Source organism: Oryzias latipes, chromosome 2 (assembly GCF_053564925.1).
Source record: "Oryzias latipes strain Hd-rR chromosome 2, Olatipes_Hd-rR_3.1".
Lineage (NCBI taxonomy): Eukaryota > Metazoa > Chordata > Actinopteri > Beloniformes > Adrianichthyidae > Oryzias > Oryzias latipes.
Window position 1 is genome coordinate 31,254,431 of NC_136238.1, and position 20,460 is coordinate 31,274,890.

Below are 20,460 nucleotides of genomic sequence, written 5' to 3' on the forward strand. Positions count from 1 at the left end.
TGAAATTGCTTCTTCTCGATCATCTGAGAGTGCCATGTCCCACGTCTCGTCAACTGGACACTTCTTGTCTTTTGCCTCTTGAAAAGGCGGTTGTCCCATGATCGTATGGTTGCAGGTTCGATTCCAGGCTTGCACACCCATGAGTCGAAGTGTCCTTGGGCAAGACACTGAACCCTACCTTGCCTCTCGTGGTAGGCGGGCGCCTGTGTTTGGCAGCGGAGCCGACACCAGTGTATGAATGTGTGTATGACTGGGTGAATGGGACTGTGACTGTAAAGCGCTTTGTCCTTGTAGGAAGAAAGGCGCTATATAAGTATAAGTATACACCATTGAAAGGCTTTTCTCACAATTATAGCACCTTTCTGCTTGATCGGCTTTCCTAAACCAAGTGGATCATATAATCCTGAGACTTGACTGAGCAGCTCCCTTCTTGTGGGTGGGTTTGGTGTGGATGGTCTGATTTGGTCTTGTGATAGATCTTCTCCAAGTCGCATTTTCATTTTCTTCTTTGAAAAGTTTATTGCGGTCAAGATGTGAAGCTTGTCCTCTGTAACATCATAACCCAGACCCAATGCTTAGCTGTCAGTTTGGCTTATTTGATTTGGTAAAATTATGGGTTTCGTGTTCGGCTTCTCTATCTCATGACTTTCTTCTTGCCTCCCACCTTGACTCTTCCCACCTTGACCGGTAAAGACCTATGGCTTAAGTTCAGAACCTCCACTTTTAAGGATCTGCTCCAATTTGTCTGTTATAGCTTTCAGTTGCTCAGGGTTGATGTGGGAGACGAATATATCATCTATGTAAGAATTGTGCTGGATCACATTGCGTTCATTAGCAAATCATTCAGACAGACTCCTTTGAACTTTTGACTGCTGTTCCATATGAGTCGTATTGGAGTAGTAGCAGAGTGGGGATTGGGTGCAATGAGATGGCTGATGTACCACACTGGTCCAGTCCAACCACTGATGATGTCATTTGTCAGTTTCATCGCTGCTTTTTGTTCAACCATGTCATGAACTTGAACAGTAAAGGCGAGTTTCCACTCCGGATCTTTACTTAGCTGTCTTTCTGTTCTGAAGAATGTGGCCTCTACTGCCCTTCGATTATTAGGCAGAAATGCTGGATCTTCCACCCAAGGATATTTGGTGTGCCATTGTGGTTCACTGCTATGACTGTCACCTTCAGTGTAGGTACAGCGGGGAAAATAAGTATTGAACACGTCAACATTTCTCTCAAAAACATATTTCTAATCGAGCTATTGACATAAAATTTTCACCAGATGTCGGCATCAACCCAAGTAATGCACACATAGAAAGAAATCCAAACATTTATGTCCATAAATGAAGTTATGTGTAATAAAGTGAAATAGCACAGGAAATAAGTATTGAACACGCTATTTATTTAATACTTAGTGCAAAAACCTTTGTTGGTGATTATTGCCTCAAAACGCCTCCTGTATGGAGAAACCAGTCGAATACATTGCTGAGGTGGGATTTTGGCCCATTCATCCACACAAACTGCCTTCAAATCTTCATGGTTCTGGGGGTCTCTTCTGTGAACCCGGATCTTCAGTTCTTTCCAAAGATTTTCAATTGTATTCAAGTCTGGTGATTGACTGGGCCATTGTAGCAGCTTTATTTTCTTTTTCTTCAACCAGTTGAGTGTTACCTTGGCTGTGTGCTTGGGATGGTTGTCTTACTGAAAGATCCACCCTCTTTTCATCTTCAGCAGCCTGGCAGATGACAGCAGATTCTGATCAAGAATGTCTCGATACTTTTCTCCAGTCATTATTCCTTCAATGATATGAAGTCTACCAGTACCACATGCTGAAAAACAGCCCCACGCCATGATGCTCCCACCTCCAAACTTGACTGTTGGTATGGTGTTTTGGGGGTGATGTGCGGTGCCATTTTTCCTCCACACATGTTGTGTCTTATGACATCCGAAGAGTTCAATTTTGGTCTCATCTGACCAGAGTATTTTCTCCCAGAATGTCATGGGTTTATCCAAATGTTGTGTCACAAACTCCAAATGAGCTTCAACATGCTTCTTCTTCAAAAATGTAGTCTTGCGTGGTGTGTGTGCATGGAGGCCATGGCGGTTGAGTGCATTACTTCTTGTCTTCAAATCAAAACCCGCTGATTCCAGGTCTTTCTAAAGCTCTCCACGAGTGGTCCTGGGCTGTTGGAGAACCCTTCTGATGATTGTTCTGACTCCTCTGTCTGAAATCTTGCGAGGAGCACCTGGCCGTGGCAGGTTTATGGTAATGCCGTGTTCTTTCCACTTCCGGATAATGGCCCCAATGGTACTCACTGGAACTTTCAGAAGTTTAGAAATGCGCCTGTAACCAATGCCTTCAGTGTGTTTTGCAACAATAAGGTTGTGTAGGTCTTTGGACAGCTCTTTGCTTTTACCCATCATGCAATGCTTCTTGTCTAACACCTTGCTGGTGAGAAATCATTTTAAAAGGCATCAATCAGGACTATACCAGCTGATATTACTTTGCACTAATAGGGGGCAGGTTAACCTTCTGAATACTGACAAACTCCAGCTGCTTTCTTGGCTTGCCAGACCTTTTTACCCCTCCTTTTGTTCGTGTGTTCAATACTTGTTCCCTGTGCCATTTCACTTTATTACACATAACTTCATTTATGGACATAAATGTTTGGATTTTTTTCTATGTGTGCATTACATCTGGTGAAAATTTCGTGTCAATAGCTCGATTAGAAATAGGTTTTTTGAGAGAAATGTTGACGTGTTCAATACTTATTTTCCACGCTGTACAGTTAAATGACATTGATGACCAACTTGTACCATTTATGAATTACTTTACTGCAATTTCATTTCCTTAAAATAAAATATTATGTTTTATCTTAAACTGGTTCAGACTACAGTTTATTGACTGACAAAGCTCTCCTTATGGGAGGAGGGGTGGTCAGCTCATTGCTGTGCTGCTGCTGTGCTAAAGAAAACAGAAGAAACTAATTTAAAAAAAAATATTGTACATGACTGAGACTATTGACATTTTTAATGGTCCTTATAACACACAAGGTCATTAAAAGATTCTCTTCTTGTGTTTCTGCAGTCCTCCAACAGCAATGGATGACTGAAGGGGAGGGTCTCTGCAACCAGCAAAGGAACTTCAGAGTGAAACAGGAGGAACCAGAACCTCCACAGATTAAAGAGGAACCAGGGGAGCTCTTTATCAGTCAGGATGAAGATCAGCTTGATTTGAAGCAGGAGACTGATACCTTGATGGAGATTCCTACTTATGAGGAAGATGAGAACAGTGAAGCAGATCTAAACAATCAGCAGAGCTTTAATGTAACTAATAGTCAGGATGAAGAAGGAAACCAACATGAAGAAGAATCAACATCAAATACAGATGAAGAGACAGACCCACAGAATAGAGATTAGAGGAATAGAAGAGACAGAAGACATGTCCAAAGTGTGGACCGCTCTCACATGTCAGAAAGTCAGTGTGACTTTGATGTTGGAACAAATCACAAGAAGACAAATCTGGGTAAGAAATACGAGCAATCTCCAAAAGAAGAGAGACTTTACTCTATCAATTCTGGTAAAAACTCAAGAATAATTACTAACCTGTCTGACTACATGGAAACTGGGTCTGATGAAAGATGTTATATCTGTAAAGAATGTGGTAAAAGCTTTGGTAACAAATCTCTGTTTAGAATTCATGCAAGAATCCATGCAGAAGATAAGGGATTTTCTTGTAAAGAATGTGACAAACGTTTTAGTCGTAAAACTAATCTCAAAACACATATGAAAACTCATACAGGAGAAAAGCCTTTTTCATGTAAAGAATGTGACAAAAGTTTTAATCAATTATCTAATCTCAAAACACACATGAGAACTCACACAGGAGAAAAGCCCTTTTCTTGTAAAGAATGTAATAAAAGTTTTAGTCGTATATCTGGTCTCAAAATACACATGAGAACTCACACAGGAGAAAAGCCTTTTTCTTGTAAAGAATGTAAAAAAAAATTTAGTCGTATATTTAATCTCAAAACACACATGAAAACTCACACAGGAGAAAAGCCTTTTTCTTGTAAAGAATGTAAAAAAGGTTTTAATCAAAAATCTAATCTCAAATCACACATGAGAACTCATACAGGAGAAAAGCCTTTTTTTTGTAAAGAATGTAAAAAAAGTTTTAATCAAATATCTTCTCTCAACAAACACATGAGAACTCACACAGGAGAGAAGCCTTTTTCTTGTAAAGAATGTAAAAAACGTTTTAGTCAAATATCTAATCTCAAAACACACATGAGAAGTTGTAAGACTTTTTCTTGACAATGTAAGGATTCAGTGTAAATTTTAAATTCTAAACTTATCTAAATAGGAGTTCGACCTCTCAACCTCTGTACCACAGCAAAAGACTTAACTTCAAGCGGAAAAAATTCTGTATTTCAGAAAAATTAAACATTTTATTTCTAACTTCTGGGGTGAAACCCCAATGTTCTAACGAAATCCATAACAACCTGAGCTTTCATTTCATGTACACTGACCCACATGCTGATGGCCTCCATACCATATTGATGCAATAACTTGATTAGAGGAAGGCACAAGCGAGTATTGAATGTTTAGAAATGATTTTAAAAAATTACACTTTAGTTGTCCTTTGTCACGACAGCAGTTAGACTATAGAATGACACAGTGTAGAACTGCTGAAACTGCTGCTGTATTTACTTATTTATTCATGAAGTGTACTTTTACTTCCACTTTTATTACTATTTTAATTTTTACCATTTGTTTTTTTAACGGCTATATTTCTTGTTTGGCTGCTGTATCAACTGAATTTCCCTCCGGGGATCAATAAAGTCTTGTCTTGTCTTATCCTGACTTTCTTGGACAGATTTTTTAGGTTTTCATCTTCTCTAAGGCACAATTATCAAAAGCAAAAAAGTAAAGGATCTAGGCCTGGGCGATAAATCGATCAAATGAATTAAATCGAATTTTTTGTTACGGGCGATTTTAAAAATAACTAAATCGAGTTTTTATGTGGCGCATTTTTGGCTCCCCAGAGTTAGTGTCACACGGCAACACGCGACAATCGACACACGAAGCAGCTAGCGACAGCATGGCTACCGGTGACAGTGGGACGTTTGTTCCCAACAAAGGAATAAAATCATCTGTTGATGGAACTGGTCTGGGTTTACTGCCACATACGTGGAGGAATAGACCCCCCCCCACGCTGCCTATAGCCCATCGGAGTCAAGGGCTCTCACGCACGCTCATGTGGCACGCGCGGCAGGCTCTCAGTCCTCTTAAACACGCACGCCCCCGTACACTGATTCTACAACGCCTGTATAGTTAGTTAGTTGTTACTGCGTTGTTATTATTACTTTTACCGATATATTCATTTGCGACGCGGCGGCGTTTTGTTTTCGGAGGGAGGGGGGGGGGTTGACCTGCTTCATCATCATCTCCGTGGATAAGATGGGGTTTATTATTTAATTAAATCCTTAGAGCCCAGATATGAGCTGTATTGTTAATCCTTTAGAAAATGGTGCTACTGTCAAGGTGAATGTTTGTCTCCTTTTAGTCTAGACTACAAAGTGTGATTTAAAACACAGCTGGGACTTTAAGTAAGGAAGTAACCTTTTTATTTTGGATAAGTGAAAACAAGTTTAGAATAACAAAATTAGACAAAAACAAGAAAAAAATTATATAAAACAAGACAAAATTATTTAAACACAAGTCCAAAAAGGGAGTAAGAAGAAAAATTTTATACTTAACTTGGATTCCAAGAGTGTGTTCATTTATTTATTATTCATACCAGAAATGGGGGTTACATTTGTCTTGGTTTTGATTAAATAAAAGCAACATTTGCTTGAACTTGTTTGCCGTTTGTACTTATTGCTTTCCTTAAGTAGGGTGGGGGGAAATAAAAAAACGGGAAAAAATCGGAAATCGAATTAAAAAAAATAAAATCTGAGATTTTATTTTTAGGCCATATCGCCCAGCCCTAAAAGGATCAATACATTTCAATCTGTGTGTAATGATACTAGACAAGGAGTTTCACTGCTGACAAAATGTATAAAACCTTTTTCACAAAATAAATTATTTTAGATGTACCTGTCAATAGAAATGAGCTGTTTTGAGCTGTTTTGAATTATTAGACCGCGCTTGACGGCGTCTGTCTGCACGCGAACACACGCACACTTTTAACCGAACAAGATTTGGGAAAATATATTTAATATTTAAGTTGCACATTACACAAAAGAGGAATGCATGAAAAGATGAGGCTGGAGGAGGGACATGAATCTCTTTAATAATATCAATACAAGTACGTGTTTTTTTTCTTGCGGGACGGGAGACGATACAAAATCAATGCATCTCTATTACTGTGCGGGACTAAATTTTATGAGTTCTGCGGGTGCTGGCGGGAGTGGACATACATATTGCGGGAGCGGGCGGGAGTGTAACGTATACGTTGCGGGAGCTCGGGCGGGATTGGTCAGAAATTCAGCGAGCTCGGGCGGGAGCGGGATGAAGAAAATAGTCCCGCGCGGGGCTCTACTGTGTACCTCACGATACGATTTGCGATACATTGCTCACAATAACGATACTATCACGATATGTCGATATTGTGATAATCAATATATCTCGTCTCTAACAACTCACGATATATCAAACTTTAAGAAAGAAGAACTTGAAAAACTGTTTTTTGGATAATATTTCCCCATTTATTTTTTAAACACCATGATAATAAACAACTTGTGTCCTATTTGGTGTAATGAATAACAGACTTTTGTGTAACATTGCTGAAATCAGTAATACTCTGTCTTTGACAAACAATGACAATTTTCATTTGGAAATATCTGTAAAATTTGGTTTAAACAATAGCGAACATGAACAACAGTTCCATTATTTAGTAAAAGAATTGCTGTAAACAGGAAAAAAAATGAATAAGTCAAGTAGCTGCCAGACACATTGGTATTAACTTTTGAAAAACAAAACCATAGCCATTGCTTAACTTTAAAGAAATAGCTGTAAATTAGATATTAATTCTGTGAACAAATTATATTGTCTTTGTTAAAAATAAATGACACCATTTAGTGCAAATGTGGTGTAAACAAAAAGAAAATTCTCCCAGAAAACTAAAAATCAATAATCTTGGAACTTTCCTTTAAGTAACATAAGACATAACGTGCTTTTAAAATAAATGACCACGGATAACATACATGAAGAACTTAAAGCAGGGATCCAGACTAACTTTTTTCACTAAAAGCACTGTGGCCCCCAACTGAAAATTTTAGGGGCACAACCAGAAAATAATAGATGCCGAAATTACAATGTGCTGTTCCAAATTCACTGTCACATTTTATTCTGCACTTTTGAAGATGCAACAACAAGGTAAACTGACAGCACCATCACTGTCATGACAGTACAAATAGTAAACAAAACATTTAGAATAAAGTAAGTTTGTTCAGTGTAAAGTTTGTAAAGTGATTGCCATAGTAACCTTTCGGTCATTTCACAGTTACAAACAATACTTAAATGTATGTAAACATTAGGGGATGGAAATTCATGTTGGCAACACCAAATAGGTGCAGCCAATATGCACAATAAGCATGTTTGAGATCATCCAGATGGACGCAACGCTGCACAGGGGCCTGTTTTAGAAAGGAGGTTAAGTGTAAACTCTGAGTGCGTTAACCCTGAAATCAGGGAAACCCTGGGTTTTCCGTTTCAGAATGGGAGGTTTGTTAAACCAGAGAAAGCAGAGGAAGTCAAACCCGTTTCTGAAAGAGAGGTAACTTATACTCGGAGTCAGTGTCCATGGTTACTTACGCTGTGAACCTAACCTGGTCGGGAGCAGGTTTTATTCTCTAAACTCAAGGTTTCTGCCGGTCCCCTCCCCTTTTTAAAGACGAAGCGGTAATTTTTGCTTTAACCTTCATTGCCCACATTTCCGTCACACAGAGATAAGCTAGGTGACAAGAATGGCTTGTCCTTTTTTGGAGGACCCAATAGACGAGGAGGCTGCATTAATTCGTAGAGAATTACATTTACGTCGTGCGAGGATTTTGAGACCTAGACTCAATTTTTTGTCATTTCCCCATACGTTTTTGTTTGAGGGTCACCGTTTTTCGTTGCAGTCAATTACATATATACACAATCTCATCCAGCCTTACATTACTAACATCAGCCACCCTGGACGTGCTCTTACATCCGAGCAGATACTTTGTGCAGCTTTACGTTTCTTTGCCAATGGAAGCTTTCTGTACAATATCGGGGATGCGGAGCATATTAGTAAAGCCACTGTATGCAGAGCTGTTCGGAAAGTGTGCCTCGCTCTCAAGCGCTATCTGCACATTTTTATAGTGTTTCCTGGGCCCAAACCCCTGAGAGCCATCAAAGAGGAGTTTCACAGGATTGCTGGTTTGTAGTGTTCAAATCAGTTCAAATGTGTCTATGCTGAACAATTATGTTTAGTTAATAACGTCTTACTGCATCCTCTGAAAGTGACCTAATAATCAAATTTACCTTCAGGTTTTACAAATGTGGTTGGATGCATTGATGACACACATATACCCATCATTGCACCAACTGAAAATGAGGCGGACTATGTAAACAGAAAGTCAATCCACAGTATTAATGTGCAGGTAAATAGAGTTACATGCAGTTTATGATGGTGAAACAACCTAGTGAAGGAAATTATATTTTTGGTCCTCATTTTAGAAGGGTTTTTCTGTCTTATTTTATTACGTTTTCTGTTTTACATATATCACTTTTAGTTTATTCCATAGCTAAAGTGTGTGCTTTAACTGAACTCCGTGCATCCTGACCTCACATTCCTGAGATGTGACCTATGGACAGCAGCTGTCACTCATTCCCCTACAGAGGAGGGGGATGTTGACCTCTCGGGGCACTGGTCAACAGCAGTCAGCAGAAATGGAGCCAGCACTCTAATCTAAACCACCTGAGGAATAGAGTATGTCTGTGAGAACCGCTCTAGATGTCCGGTTCCAGAGAAGAACAAAAGGTTGATCTTTAACCTAGGATCTCCGTGGATTTCTTGCTGTCAATCTGATTTGCTACGGACAGGAAGAGTCTGGGTTTATCACAGCACCAGGCGTATCTTTGAAGTCATTCCCTGAGGAGAGGAACTGGTCACGGAGAATGACCCTCTACGATTGGCTGAAGGAGGAGACGGATCATCGATCAGCCAATGCAAGTGTTCCAGGGCGGAGATTCGACGTCATGTTTTCCATGGGAGGAGGGAAACCCGAATTGTCTTTAAAAGTCTGAGCAGAGCATAATTTTATTGTCTTCTTCTCTCTTGTGGCCTTTCATGTAAAACGCCTGTAACTTCTTGCGTTTTGTAGGCCTTCTAAAAATGAGGACCCAGATCTGTTTTAATTCTGTCTTAGAACTTTTGTTAGGGAATAAACCTTCTGTGACTTTATCCGGCTGAATCTTGGTCTTTTTATCTCTCCCGACTAATAGAACACGCATGGAAAAATCTCAAAGCGAAAGATATTTTCCTACAATTTTGGTGACCCGAAACGTGAAGTCGGGGAACGGAACACGGATCGAGCCGGTGGCGTATTTTTCGTATTTTTTGAGACTTTCAGTGTAAAGTCTGGGCACGCTTCCTCCCGTCCACTTGGTCGACTTCTCACGCGGCCGCATACAAAAACAGGTAAGCAGAAGCCTGCTGCAAAATTCTGCATATTGATTAAGTTATCTCATAGTTGAATAACTCAAATTGAACGAGATCTCGAGTGAGTGGGCGGTAGAGCTTCCCCCGAAATAAATAAATAAATAAATAAATAAATAAATAAATAAATAAATAAAAGTTGACCCAAACTTTAAAGGGATGGTTGACCGTTAGTTTGTGACACCTAGTGTGCAACAACAGTACAGAAAAGGTATCCTAGGTTTATCAGGTGTGTTTGAGGTAATGTATTTAAAATACATACAGGTTTTCGTCTGTTTGTCCTAGAGACGCCCAAGGCGTAAAAACAGTGTAGTTTAGGAACTAATTTTTGCGCGTTTAGGTAATTTGGAAGACACTAACGGGGCAGCGGCCTCGACAAATTATTTTTTTAGATGGAGAGTGACCAAAGAAGGATTCGAAATTAACATCAAAGGAAAATACGAGGTATATGATGCATTTTGTCCGGACAAAATACGACTGGGGTGGAACAGACAATACGACGACAGACGACGGTGACGATTTGACTTGACAACAGCGGTGAAAATGACTTGAATGTGGATGAATGGAATGGAATGTATGAGATTTTGGAAAGAATGGGATGAAAAAGTGTTTGAAATCTGTGAATTTTAACTTTATTTCCACATTTCCTTGTTTATTGTGTTTTCTATGGCCGCAGCCATCTTGTTTACGTCGAATGGACCAATGACTGGAGGTTTTAGTTGCTTTCGAATGTGTCGATGTCTATGATTGGCTTTGTTAGTACCACGTGGCCGGCGAGCCGGCGTCCCCGGAAATCGTAATGGCGAAACACGCTAAACTTTTACAGTTAGAGTTTGGGATCTAATCTGCGGTAAAATCATGGCGGGGATCGTCGTTATCGAGCGTGGTCATGACCTCGGTTGTAAGACGTCGTTTAAAAACAAATTTCAGTGGGTTTTCAGTTCGCAGAAAAAGGTTTTTAAGTAGCGCTGCGCTTCCGATGGAAGCCTTTGCCTCTACGGCGAGGATATGACTGCATGCATGGCTGCAGCAGCCGGCTCTGTTCGAACGAAAATTACTTTCTCGGGAGGTTCCCCAAATCTTTTCAAAAACATGGTAAGGTAGCATCGGTCTAAAACATTTTGTGTAAAATAATTTTGCAATTATTTCGGTTTTTGTATTTTGAATATCTTTCTCTCATTTATTTGTATTTCCTAATTACCAAGATTTAGTTCAGTTTTGCTCAAAGACGTTTTATTGAAATTAGTTATAAGCATTTGGTTCTTTTAGACTCAGACTCCCTTAAAACAGAATTTTTGCAATGTTTGATTTTGTTTGTATGTTTGTTTTGATATTTCCCAGATCGTTAGGATTTTTGTGAAGTGCACAGCTGTGAATGTTTGAATGTGAAGCACATGACTGGCGGTTTTGTTCGTTTGAATCAGAATCAGGAATATTTGAAAATTGTTATAAGAGAAAGATGAGAAAAGAGAAGGGGAAATATTAACACTAGTTAGAAAAGATTCATTTCAGTGAAATGGTTTATTTTTGTGTGTAAGGTACCTAATTTGTTTTGTCTTTTGGTTTGGTTTTGAGAAAATTGTTAGAAGTTATTGTCTGCGTCTTGATTGTCTGTGTTTTAACAAACCTGTTGTAGTTTAGAGTGTGAATTGTGTTTTTTGATTAAATAAGGAAAACTGAATAAAGAATTAGGAGAATAGAAAGGTTTAAGCAGTTCATTTTTCACAGAAAGAGGTTGGTGCTGTCATCTTCTAGGTGACAAAGAGCAGAGGGTTGATGGGAAGAGTGCAGCTCCACCCAAAACTATTTGAGGAGGTTTAACCATTACCCAATGTTGTAACATTCATTTTACACTAATTGGAATTCCTAATTCCCATGATGGTCAGAATGAAAGGTGCACAATTTTGTATATAGAACATGGACAGTGCTCAGCAACAGCATTGAACAAACAAAGGCCTTCTATGACGGTGTAAGAGAAGTGTTTTAATTGTGAGCAGGCGGAAGGAGTAATTATATGACATGACCCCCATGTAACACCCCCCCCTTTTTCCCCTCTGTAAGCAGTTCCCATCTGTGGCATGGAGGACGGTAGGCTGATCTGCAGGTCATAAAAGTGCTGTAGTATAAAGGACATTTTGTGTGTTAGAACATTTACACTTTGTAGAATTTTTGCGATCAGCTGCCACAGTATGAACTGTGGTGGTTAGTACTAAGAGGCACTCAGTTTTGGTTTGCATTCAAGTTTGAAAGATAAAGATGTTACTGTATTTTAGCAATTGTAGGTTCTGCAGCTTTAAGGAAAAGTTTGGATTGGTCAGATTGTTATTTTTAGCAATTATCTAGATTCTTATTAGGACCAGCAAGCCCTTCAGGACAAGTCAAACTAAGGGTGTTAATGTTAAACTGTAATGCTCAATTGATCTTGCTTTTTTGATAAAGAACTGAATAAATAGCTGTTAAAATGTGTCTAAGAAAGTGTATTTTTTGAACATTTTGCTCCGCACCCGTTATATTGGTCACAGACAGATTTAGGGATTTTTTCTTGAATAGGCTTTCATCGCTGATCAACTGACTTTTGCAGCCACTGTGTTGGCATTTAACCTGAACAGGACACTAATGATTTTTTTTTTAAATTTTGTCCTTGGAAGCACATAACTTTATGTTTGCAGGAAAGGCAGCCCAGATAAGAGTGAAGTCCAGACCCCTCCTTAACCCTCATAAATCTTCATGCAGAACATTCTTCTGCCTAAGGGATACAAGAGCATGAGCAGATGCTCACACCTCCCCCAAAAGGACCTCAGTTAGCCTGAAGGGGACCCAGTCAGAGGTGACTGACCCTGAGGTTAAGATAACTACTTCAATCATGTAAAGTATTACTGCACATTTGCAGGTAATAGAAAGGAGAAAGGGAGAAGTTGAGCAGCTGAAAAATCCACACATGATAAATGGTGTTTAAAAATAATAACATGAATTTTCAGTTTTGATGCCCTCAGAGACAGCAGAAGTGACGTGTCATGCTCAGCCATTCGTAAGTCGGGGACAGGAGAACATGGTGAAAACCCTGGGACACGTGAGCCGCCCAGGAGACCCTAGCAGCATCTGGAAATGGCATCTGTGGCACTCCAAACCCTTGGGCATGTGATAGCCCACAACGAGGTACCCAACAGCAGATTGCACAGACCCAGAGGCAGAGGGTCTGGAGGAAAAATGAACAGTACCCACGACCACTCCAAGCCCCTCCTCCACCGTGGCGAGGACCACAGGGCAAGTCGGACAATACCACTTGATGATGCAGGAGCCATTGTCTTTTCCAAGATGAGAGGTAACCACTGATGACTCTAGTGGACACTACCTGCTCTGACAAATGAACAAATGACTCCTCAAAACCTGCAAAAGACCATCCGACTGACTTTTGACCAGATGGTGGAACATTCATGTATGCATTCACTAAACACGCCTGTGAATCTCTTGGGACGGGACAGTCTTGTCAAAAACAGGAGCCAGCAGACTGGATGCCATGCCAGACCCCACAGCCAACCCCCACTGCAGACAACCAGAGGGCCCTGAAACGCCAGGTGGTTTCATGGGTTTCAGGCGTGAAAGCCATGACTCCTGTCCTCAAAGCTCTATTTCCGCCTCCGAATGGTCTGACCTGTACACTCTAGGATTGACAGTACACGGTAATATTTCAGTAGGTAGAAGGCCACACGTGGCATTTGAACTACACTGACATATAGTTGCCCTGAGGGCGAGCAGCTTATTGTGCATTCATACACTCACAAATGCAATGATACTAGCTGTCAGACACAGCTGTATCCCACATAGGATTAGCACCCCCTGGTCATGAGGCTCTGCAACTCAGTCCTATGACTAAGTGGGGCATTAACAACACATTGGTAGAATTGTGTTTTTTCAGGTGTTCACTTTCTTCCCTCAATAAAAATGTACAGGTTAACCGTTCATCCAACGACAAATTCCTGAGTTCTGGACCATTTCTGTATTGACAAACATCGTGGCAGACAGAAGACAGCCCATGAAAATGCAGAGGTGCTGTTAAACACGCTCTCTGATGCTTCATGCTCCACAGGTTCATTTGATGTTGGTTCATGTTCCACGCTTCCCTAGTGGTGCTTCAGGTAATTGCAGGAGCACAAGTTTTTAGATCTCAGTAATGCTGGTGCAGAAAGCAGATGGTAAAATTTATTGCATAGCATATGATTTAAGGACTGTTAATTATGTCACTATTACTCTAGTTCTACCCGTTCCTGATCCATATTGCATGTTGTCAACTTTAGCTCAACAATGTGTGTTGTTCACTGCCATTGATTTAGCAAACCCTTATTTTTGCATTCCATTATGTGAAAATAGCGGACAGTTATTCGCATTTTAGTACATAGGTGTTAATAAAATTTCCTGGCATTTTCAGTCACTGTTTGCAGTCTCTCTGACAGGATATTGTGCTACTAGAGGGTAGCAGCTAGCAGCCCCGACTGTTGAAACCTGCCTGTGAGTAGTAAAAGATCTTCTGTTGCAATTGTATGTTTGAGTTTTGAAATGCAACAGGAATTTGCACTTTAGCAGAAGGGAAGTCTCATTTTTAGGCAGAACTGTTTTTAGCATAGGTTGTTCAATGTATATAGAGCGTAGGATGTCTACTTTGCAGCATAAACATCTGGACATAGTTTGGACATGTTGATTTTCTTGTGGTTGTAGTGGACACTTCTTTGTTTTGTGAAACACATGGACACCTTGAGGTTGATGATAAATGACGAGGGTGTGACTAACCTTATGGCAGTAAGGCAACGACAATACGTGGTTCCATTTCTTTATGTTGTTCTCTTGCCTTCCATAGGAATGTGGACAGACAGCTTGTTCACCTTACCGGTGCACAAAACTGTTTCTATATTTTTACTTTCAATTGCTCTAGTTTGTGTATTTATGCCTTATTTTTGTTTAGATCTGCGTGGTTTCACCCAACTAGTGTCCTGGGGTTTCCCCCAGGCCAAGAGAGGGTGGAAAGGAGGTATTAATGATTCGTTGCAGGAAATTGTTTTAGTATTATCAAGGTTTCAATTATCTTTGTTTCAATTATCATCGTTTGAATGTATTTGTTTAGAAAGAAGGTTTAAATGTTAATTTTGATAGACCTTTTTACGATAGACCTTTTTACCTTTTTAGAGCTTTGTGTGTCTGTTCATCTGGTTATCTCATCCACAGCGAGGATGAAGGGGTTTTACCACACTGTCCTGAGGTGATAAGGAATGCTGGTGGAGTTAGAATCCACCACATGGGTCATTAGATGACAGCCCCTAATAAACTTGTCTTTATCTTGAATTTGCATACTCCCACCTATGTTTTTCATGAAAACGGCACGAGGAGAAGCAGACTATGGAGAGGACAAAGTGGTGGACATTTCCATCACATCTCTTCTGTGCATTTTTATTCTTGTCTTGTCGTGTTTTGTCATTGTTTTATTTTATTATTGTCTTTTGTTCTTGTTTTATTTTTTAAGTTTCTGACCCTAACCCTAATCAATATTTAGATCCACAGCAGACTCATCTTGGGGAGACACCCCAAGCTCTTTTGCAGCCGTTCTGTTGTATTAAATGTGTCAGATTGAATAATTACCAGGCTTATTCAGAAGTCCATAGGAGGCCAGGTCCAAGCTTGCCAGAGCTTGTGGGACATGCAGGAGGAGGACACGAGTGGTTAAGGCCCTGAATGACTTTTTGGATTTTGTTGCAATACTAACTAACTAACTAACTAAGAATATTAACTAAGAATATTGCTATTCTTATTTATGTGGGCCATATGAATTGCAGCTTCTCCGATGGGACCCCCATGGAGGACATGGAAGAAATTTTCTGAATTAGGCTTGATGTCATGTTTAACATTTCTATTTTTACTCTTTCGTTGCCTGTGTGATTTTTGATTCTGCCTTAATATGTCTCAATTTCTCCCCTTAATTCCAGGTGTTCTTTTCTTACAGGAAGTGTTATTTTGATTGTCTTTGCTCTCTTTTTATATTTTTATACTATGATATACAAGAATGTTTCTGTCTGAATGTAGGCTGATATGTTTTGATTGTGTAATGTGATAATGTGTTTTTATTTTTGTGTGGCCTCACTTCATGAGGCCAAGAGAGGGAACTGAAGGAAATTATATTTTTTGGTCCTCACTTTAGAAGGGTTTCTCTGTCTTATTTTATTACGTTTTCTGTTTTATCTATATTACTTGAAGTTTTAGTTTCATAGATTAAGTGTGTAGAACTGTGTGCATCCTGACCTCACATTCCTGAGATGTGACCTATGGACAGCAGCTGTCACTCATTCCCCTACAGAGGAGGGGGATGCTGACCTCTCGGGCACTGGTCAGCAGAAATGGAGCCAGCACTCTAATCTAAACCACCTGAAGAATAGAGTATGTCTGTGAGAACTGCTCTGGATGTCCAGTTCTCAAGAAGAACAAAAGACTGAACTTTGACCCAGAACCTCCATGGATTTCCTGCTGTCAATCTGATTTGTTGTGGACAGGAAGGGACGGAGTTTACTGCAACACTAGGTGTCCCTTTGAAGTCATTCCCTGAGGAGAGGAACTGGTCACGGAGAATGACCCTCTACGATTGGCTGAAGGAGGAGACGGATCATCGATCAGCCAATGCAAGTGTTCCAGGGCGGAGATTCGACGTCATGTTTTCCGCGGGAGGAGGGAAACCCGAATTTTCTTTAAAAGTCTGAGCAGAGCATAATTTTATTGTCTTCTTCTCTCTTGTGGCCTTTCATGTAAAACGCCTGTAACTTCTTGCGTTTTGAAGGCCTTCTAAAATGAGGACCCAGATCTGTTTTAATTCTGTCTTAGAACTTTTGTTAGGGAATAAACCTTCTGTGACTTTATCCGGCTGAATCTTGGTCTTATATCTCTCCCGACTAAAAGAACATGCGTGGAAAAATCTCAGAGCGAAAGATATTTTCCTACACCTTCAGCAAAGAAACAGAGAAGTCCTTTGAGCTTCATGCTTTTCTTTTTTTCTGCTTTATGTATGAATTGTGCTAAACAAATAAAATTGCCTGGTCTTACTCTCACTAGTACAATTCACCAATAAGTTACTTAAGTAAATGTAACTCGTTAATAACCACCTCTGCATACATATTCATTTCCATCAGTCTCTTCCGGTCCTTCAGACTCCTCAGACATGATGCTTGAAAAAACCCAAAAGTCCTGGAAACATACAAAAGGCTCCTTGTTGTGTTTGTGTCCCTGCAGTTCTCCCCCAGCATTGGATGACTGAAGATCAAGATTTCTGCAACCAGCAGAGGAAGTTCAGAGTGGAACAGGAGGAACCAGAACCTCCACAGATTCAAGAGAATCAGGAGGAACCAGAACCTCTACCTATTGAAGAGGAACCAGAACCTCCACAGATAAAACAGGAACCAGGGGAACTCTGCATCAGTGATGAAGAGCACCTTGATCTGAAGCAGGAGACTGATACCTTGATGGAGATTCCTACTTATCAGGAAGATGAGAACATTGAAGCAGATCCAAACAATCAGCAGAGTTTTAATGTAACTGATAGTCAGGATGATGAAGGAAACCAACATGAAGAATCAACATCAACTACAGATGAAGAGACAGAATCATCATCAACTACAGATGAAGAGACAGACCCACAGAACAGAGATCAGAGGAAGAAGAGGGACAGAAGTCATGTCCAAAGTGTGGACAGCTCTCACATGTCAGCAGGTCAGTGTGACTCTGATCTTCATCTCCACACTATCGGTATGTTCACTTCAAAAACGGTTCTATCTTGAGCTTCAAGCTTTCCAAACATGCAGTCCATCAACAGCGTGTCCTGGAAGAGTCTCTTCTGTCCCTTCCAGTTGAAAAGACAGAAGACATTGTTTGTCAGTGCAGCCGACAACAATCTTCAAATAATGTGATCTTAGTTAGTCCCTCCAGCTAACGACAAACAGGAAACCTTAACAGATCAAAGAGAAAATTGTTAGCAGATAAAAAAGTACAATCTGTTCTGTCGTCTGTGGTTCTAAGTTTGTAGTTCAGTTCTTTTCAGCAGATTTCTCTGTCAAACCCAAAATCCATCTAAACCTCTTTGATGTCTCCATGTCTCCAATTCCAGACATTCAGACAGATTCTATTTCCAAAACTACATTTCAAGCTAAAACCCAAAGACAGGGTCCTGCTCATGAATCTGCAGACAGAAAAGATTCAAACCTGAACACATCAGTGAAAAACTGCCTAGTGTCAGAATTGTTCTCCATCTTTTCTGGACTGATTCTTCCTCCAGTGCAGCTTCATCTTCATCAAACTGCTCCTCATTGGTGGGTGGAAACACAACAGGGAGGTTTTTCTGTGTCCAGTTCAGGTCCATGAATGTTCAGGCGTTTTAATGTCAGTGATTTCAGTTTAGAAAAACTGCATCTCTGCTGAGATTTGCTTTACTTCCATAAGAACCTCAGCAGCATCAGGATCATTTTGTTGATGGTTTGTCTGTGGAATGACATTTCATACTCATAGCTTCAGTGGAAATCAAGAGTCTGGAACCTTTAACACTAAAAGAACCATTTCTTCCAGTTTCTTCCAGACCAAAACCCAACAAGAGCCACGAAGTTCCACTTCACTGTTTAACAATATACTTTATATTTCTGTTTTTCTGGCTGTTAAGAAAATCATTTATAAAATGTAGCTTTTAAAAATGTCAAAAAAACGAATTATGACAGTTTTATTATAGCTGTCATGAGATGAATTGTTTGTCTTATAAAATACTCAACATGGGTTTGAACACTTAAATGCAAAACCTTGATATACTTTCTGCAGAGACCTGTGCAGAGAAGATGATGAAGCAACAGGAGTCGCGGTCACCAGAAATTGTTTGTGTACTTCTGTTGTGACATCGTTGTTGAATCTCACACGCTATATAGAATTTCCTTTTTGAATCTTTCTGCTTTGGACACGAGTTCCTTTTGATTTGAAGTTATGAAACCTCATGATCATCGTTCTTGGTGGCGCGTCTGCACTCCTTCTCCGTCCAACCCCATGTGCTCTTTCTATGGTTTGGGGCTGCCGAAGTTGAGCGATATCCAGTGCTTCAGGCAGACAGCTTTCCAAAAACACACATGCGTTGGAGCCTTCTGCACCTTCAAGTAGATTAACAAGTCGGAGATTATTCATCCTTTATCTTGTTTCCAAGTCGATTATTTTCCCCTCCAAAAACTTATTTTTCACCAGCTGCATTACTTCAGCCTTCATGCTTGTTTGAACATCCTCCACAGAGGAGAGACGCACCTCTGCCTAGTCCAGGGGTCGGGAACCTTTTTGGCCAAGAGAGCCATAAATGCCACATATTTTGAAATGTAATTTCGAAAGAGCCATACAATAATGTAGTGTCCCTTCCCCACACTGAGGCACGGAGACTTAACCTCTTTTAAAGTTCTTTATTCCGATTACTGCAGACCGCAACAAACGCCGTTCAATTAATTCAGCAACTCCTGGATCTCTCCCGCCGAGACGAGAGCGCTTCTCCCAACTTTATATTCCCCTGCTCCCGCTGCAGCCCTCCCATTTCCCTTATTCGGCCCATAGCTGAACCCCATTGGTCCAAACTACCTAACAACAGGCTGAGCGACAGAACTGAGGGCCAATCAGATCTCTGCTTGAACGATGCGTTCCATGAACTCCAGAACTTTTAACGCGGCCCAACAGCCATCCAACTCAGTCCGCGACAATTTGTTTAAAACTAAATATACAAATGAATGTGTGCATTTGATTTAATTTCAACATTTTTAAAGTACAATAAGTCTGTGGATTCTTTTTTAATAACATTGTTATTCTGTTGCTAATAAATGATGAGTATTTCTCATGGTAGTTCTGCTGATGGTCTAGTCTGGTTGATACGTGGTGAGTTTCTGCTTCGTTCAGGCGTTGAGACTTTAAACGTCATCGTAGGTCTGAATGTTCTGTAGATGTGAGAAAGACTGATCACATGCAGACGCGGAGCCAAACACACACTCACACGCTGCAGTGAGTGACGGGAAGCGGGTTTTACGTTTTTACAATCCCTGCGCGATTCACCTGCTGCCTGTCCCCACAACACCTCACCCCCACCCCCCTGCTTTCTCCCTCACACATCCCGTCCCCGCATCTGCGCGCTCTTTCTCAGAGACGGGAGCGCACAGTTTTAGACACGTCAATTCACAGGTTTCCAGCTGGTACAAACTCTGTGAAATAATAGATAATAGTAACTGATAGCGCTGGCGCAGATTTCTCTCTCTAAGCACTGCTACTACTGTGCGCCTCTGGCATCGCATCGCGCCCGAGAAGGACTGGTCTAATGAAAAAAAAAAAACTATAATTAAAGATTTGTCTGCGAGCCACATGTGACCATCAAAAGAGCCATATATGGCTCGCGAGCCATAGGTTCCCGACCCCTGGCCTAGTCCATCCCCCCCGTGCATTCACTCACTTGGCTTTCATAACACCATCAAACCTTCTTAATTTGTTGTTTGTTTATTTATTTATTTTTCATCCTAAAAAGTATCGATAAGAGTACCCTTAATATACCGGATCGATAAGCAATATCAATAGGAGTAGTAGTAGAGTAGTACCGTTAAAACCTTAACGATACCCATCCCTATTAATCAGTACAGACAGTTTGGTGAAAATAGCTTCAGTATCTTCAGAGCTATTTAGCGCCTTTTATTATGAGTCATTTCTCTAATAAAATGTAATAAAATATATACATATATACAATAAAT

The 20,460-nt window shown here is 40.3% G+C and overlaps 3 protein-coding genes across 5 annotated transcripts in view; 2 read left to right on the forward strand and 1 right to left on the reverse strand.

Moving 5' to 3' along the window:
• LOC144981346 (uncharacterized) overlaps positions 1-20,460 on the forward strand; it is a 676,107-nt gene that overhangs the window by 434,402 nt on the left and 221,245 nt on the right. For both annotated transcript variants that reach the window (XM_078935911.1, XM_078935909.1), the window contains exon 2: positions 16,955-17,431. In XM_078935911.1, the coding sequence (XP_078792037.1) occupies positions 16,955-17,431 (477 nt within the window). The remainder of the gene's footprint in view (positions 1-16,954; positions 17,432-20,460) is intronic.
• Positions 1-20,460, reverse strand: part of LOC111948918 (uncharacterized) — a 377,453-nt gene that overhangs the window by 11,624 nt on the left and 345,369 nt on the right. The gene's annotated exons all lie outside the window — the stretch shown is intronic.
• LOC111948726 (uncharacterized) lies at positions 3,094-4,857 on the forward strand. Its single transcript, XM_023962935.2, has one exon. It carries the CDS (start codon positions 3,466-3,468, stop codon positions 4,312-4,314), a length of 849 nt encoding a protein of 282 aa, XP_023818703.1. The 5' UTR covers positions 3,094-3,465; the 3' UTR covers positions 4,315-4,857.

What these genes read in the sequence shown, in the direction of transcription:
- LOC111948726 (XM_023962935.2), top strand. Translation starts at nt 3,466, where the DNA reads ATGTCAGAAAGTCAGTGTGACTTTGATGTTGGAACAAATCACAAGAAG.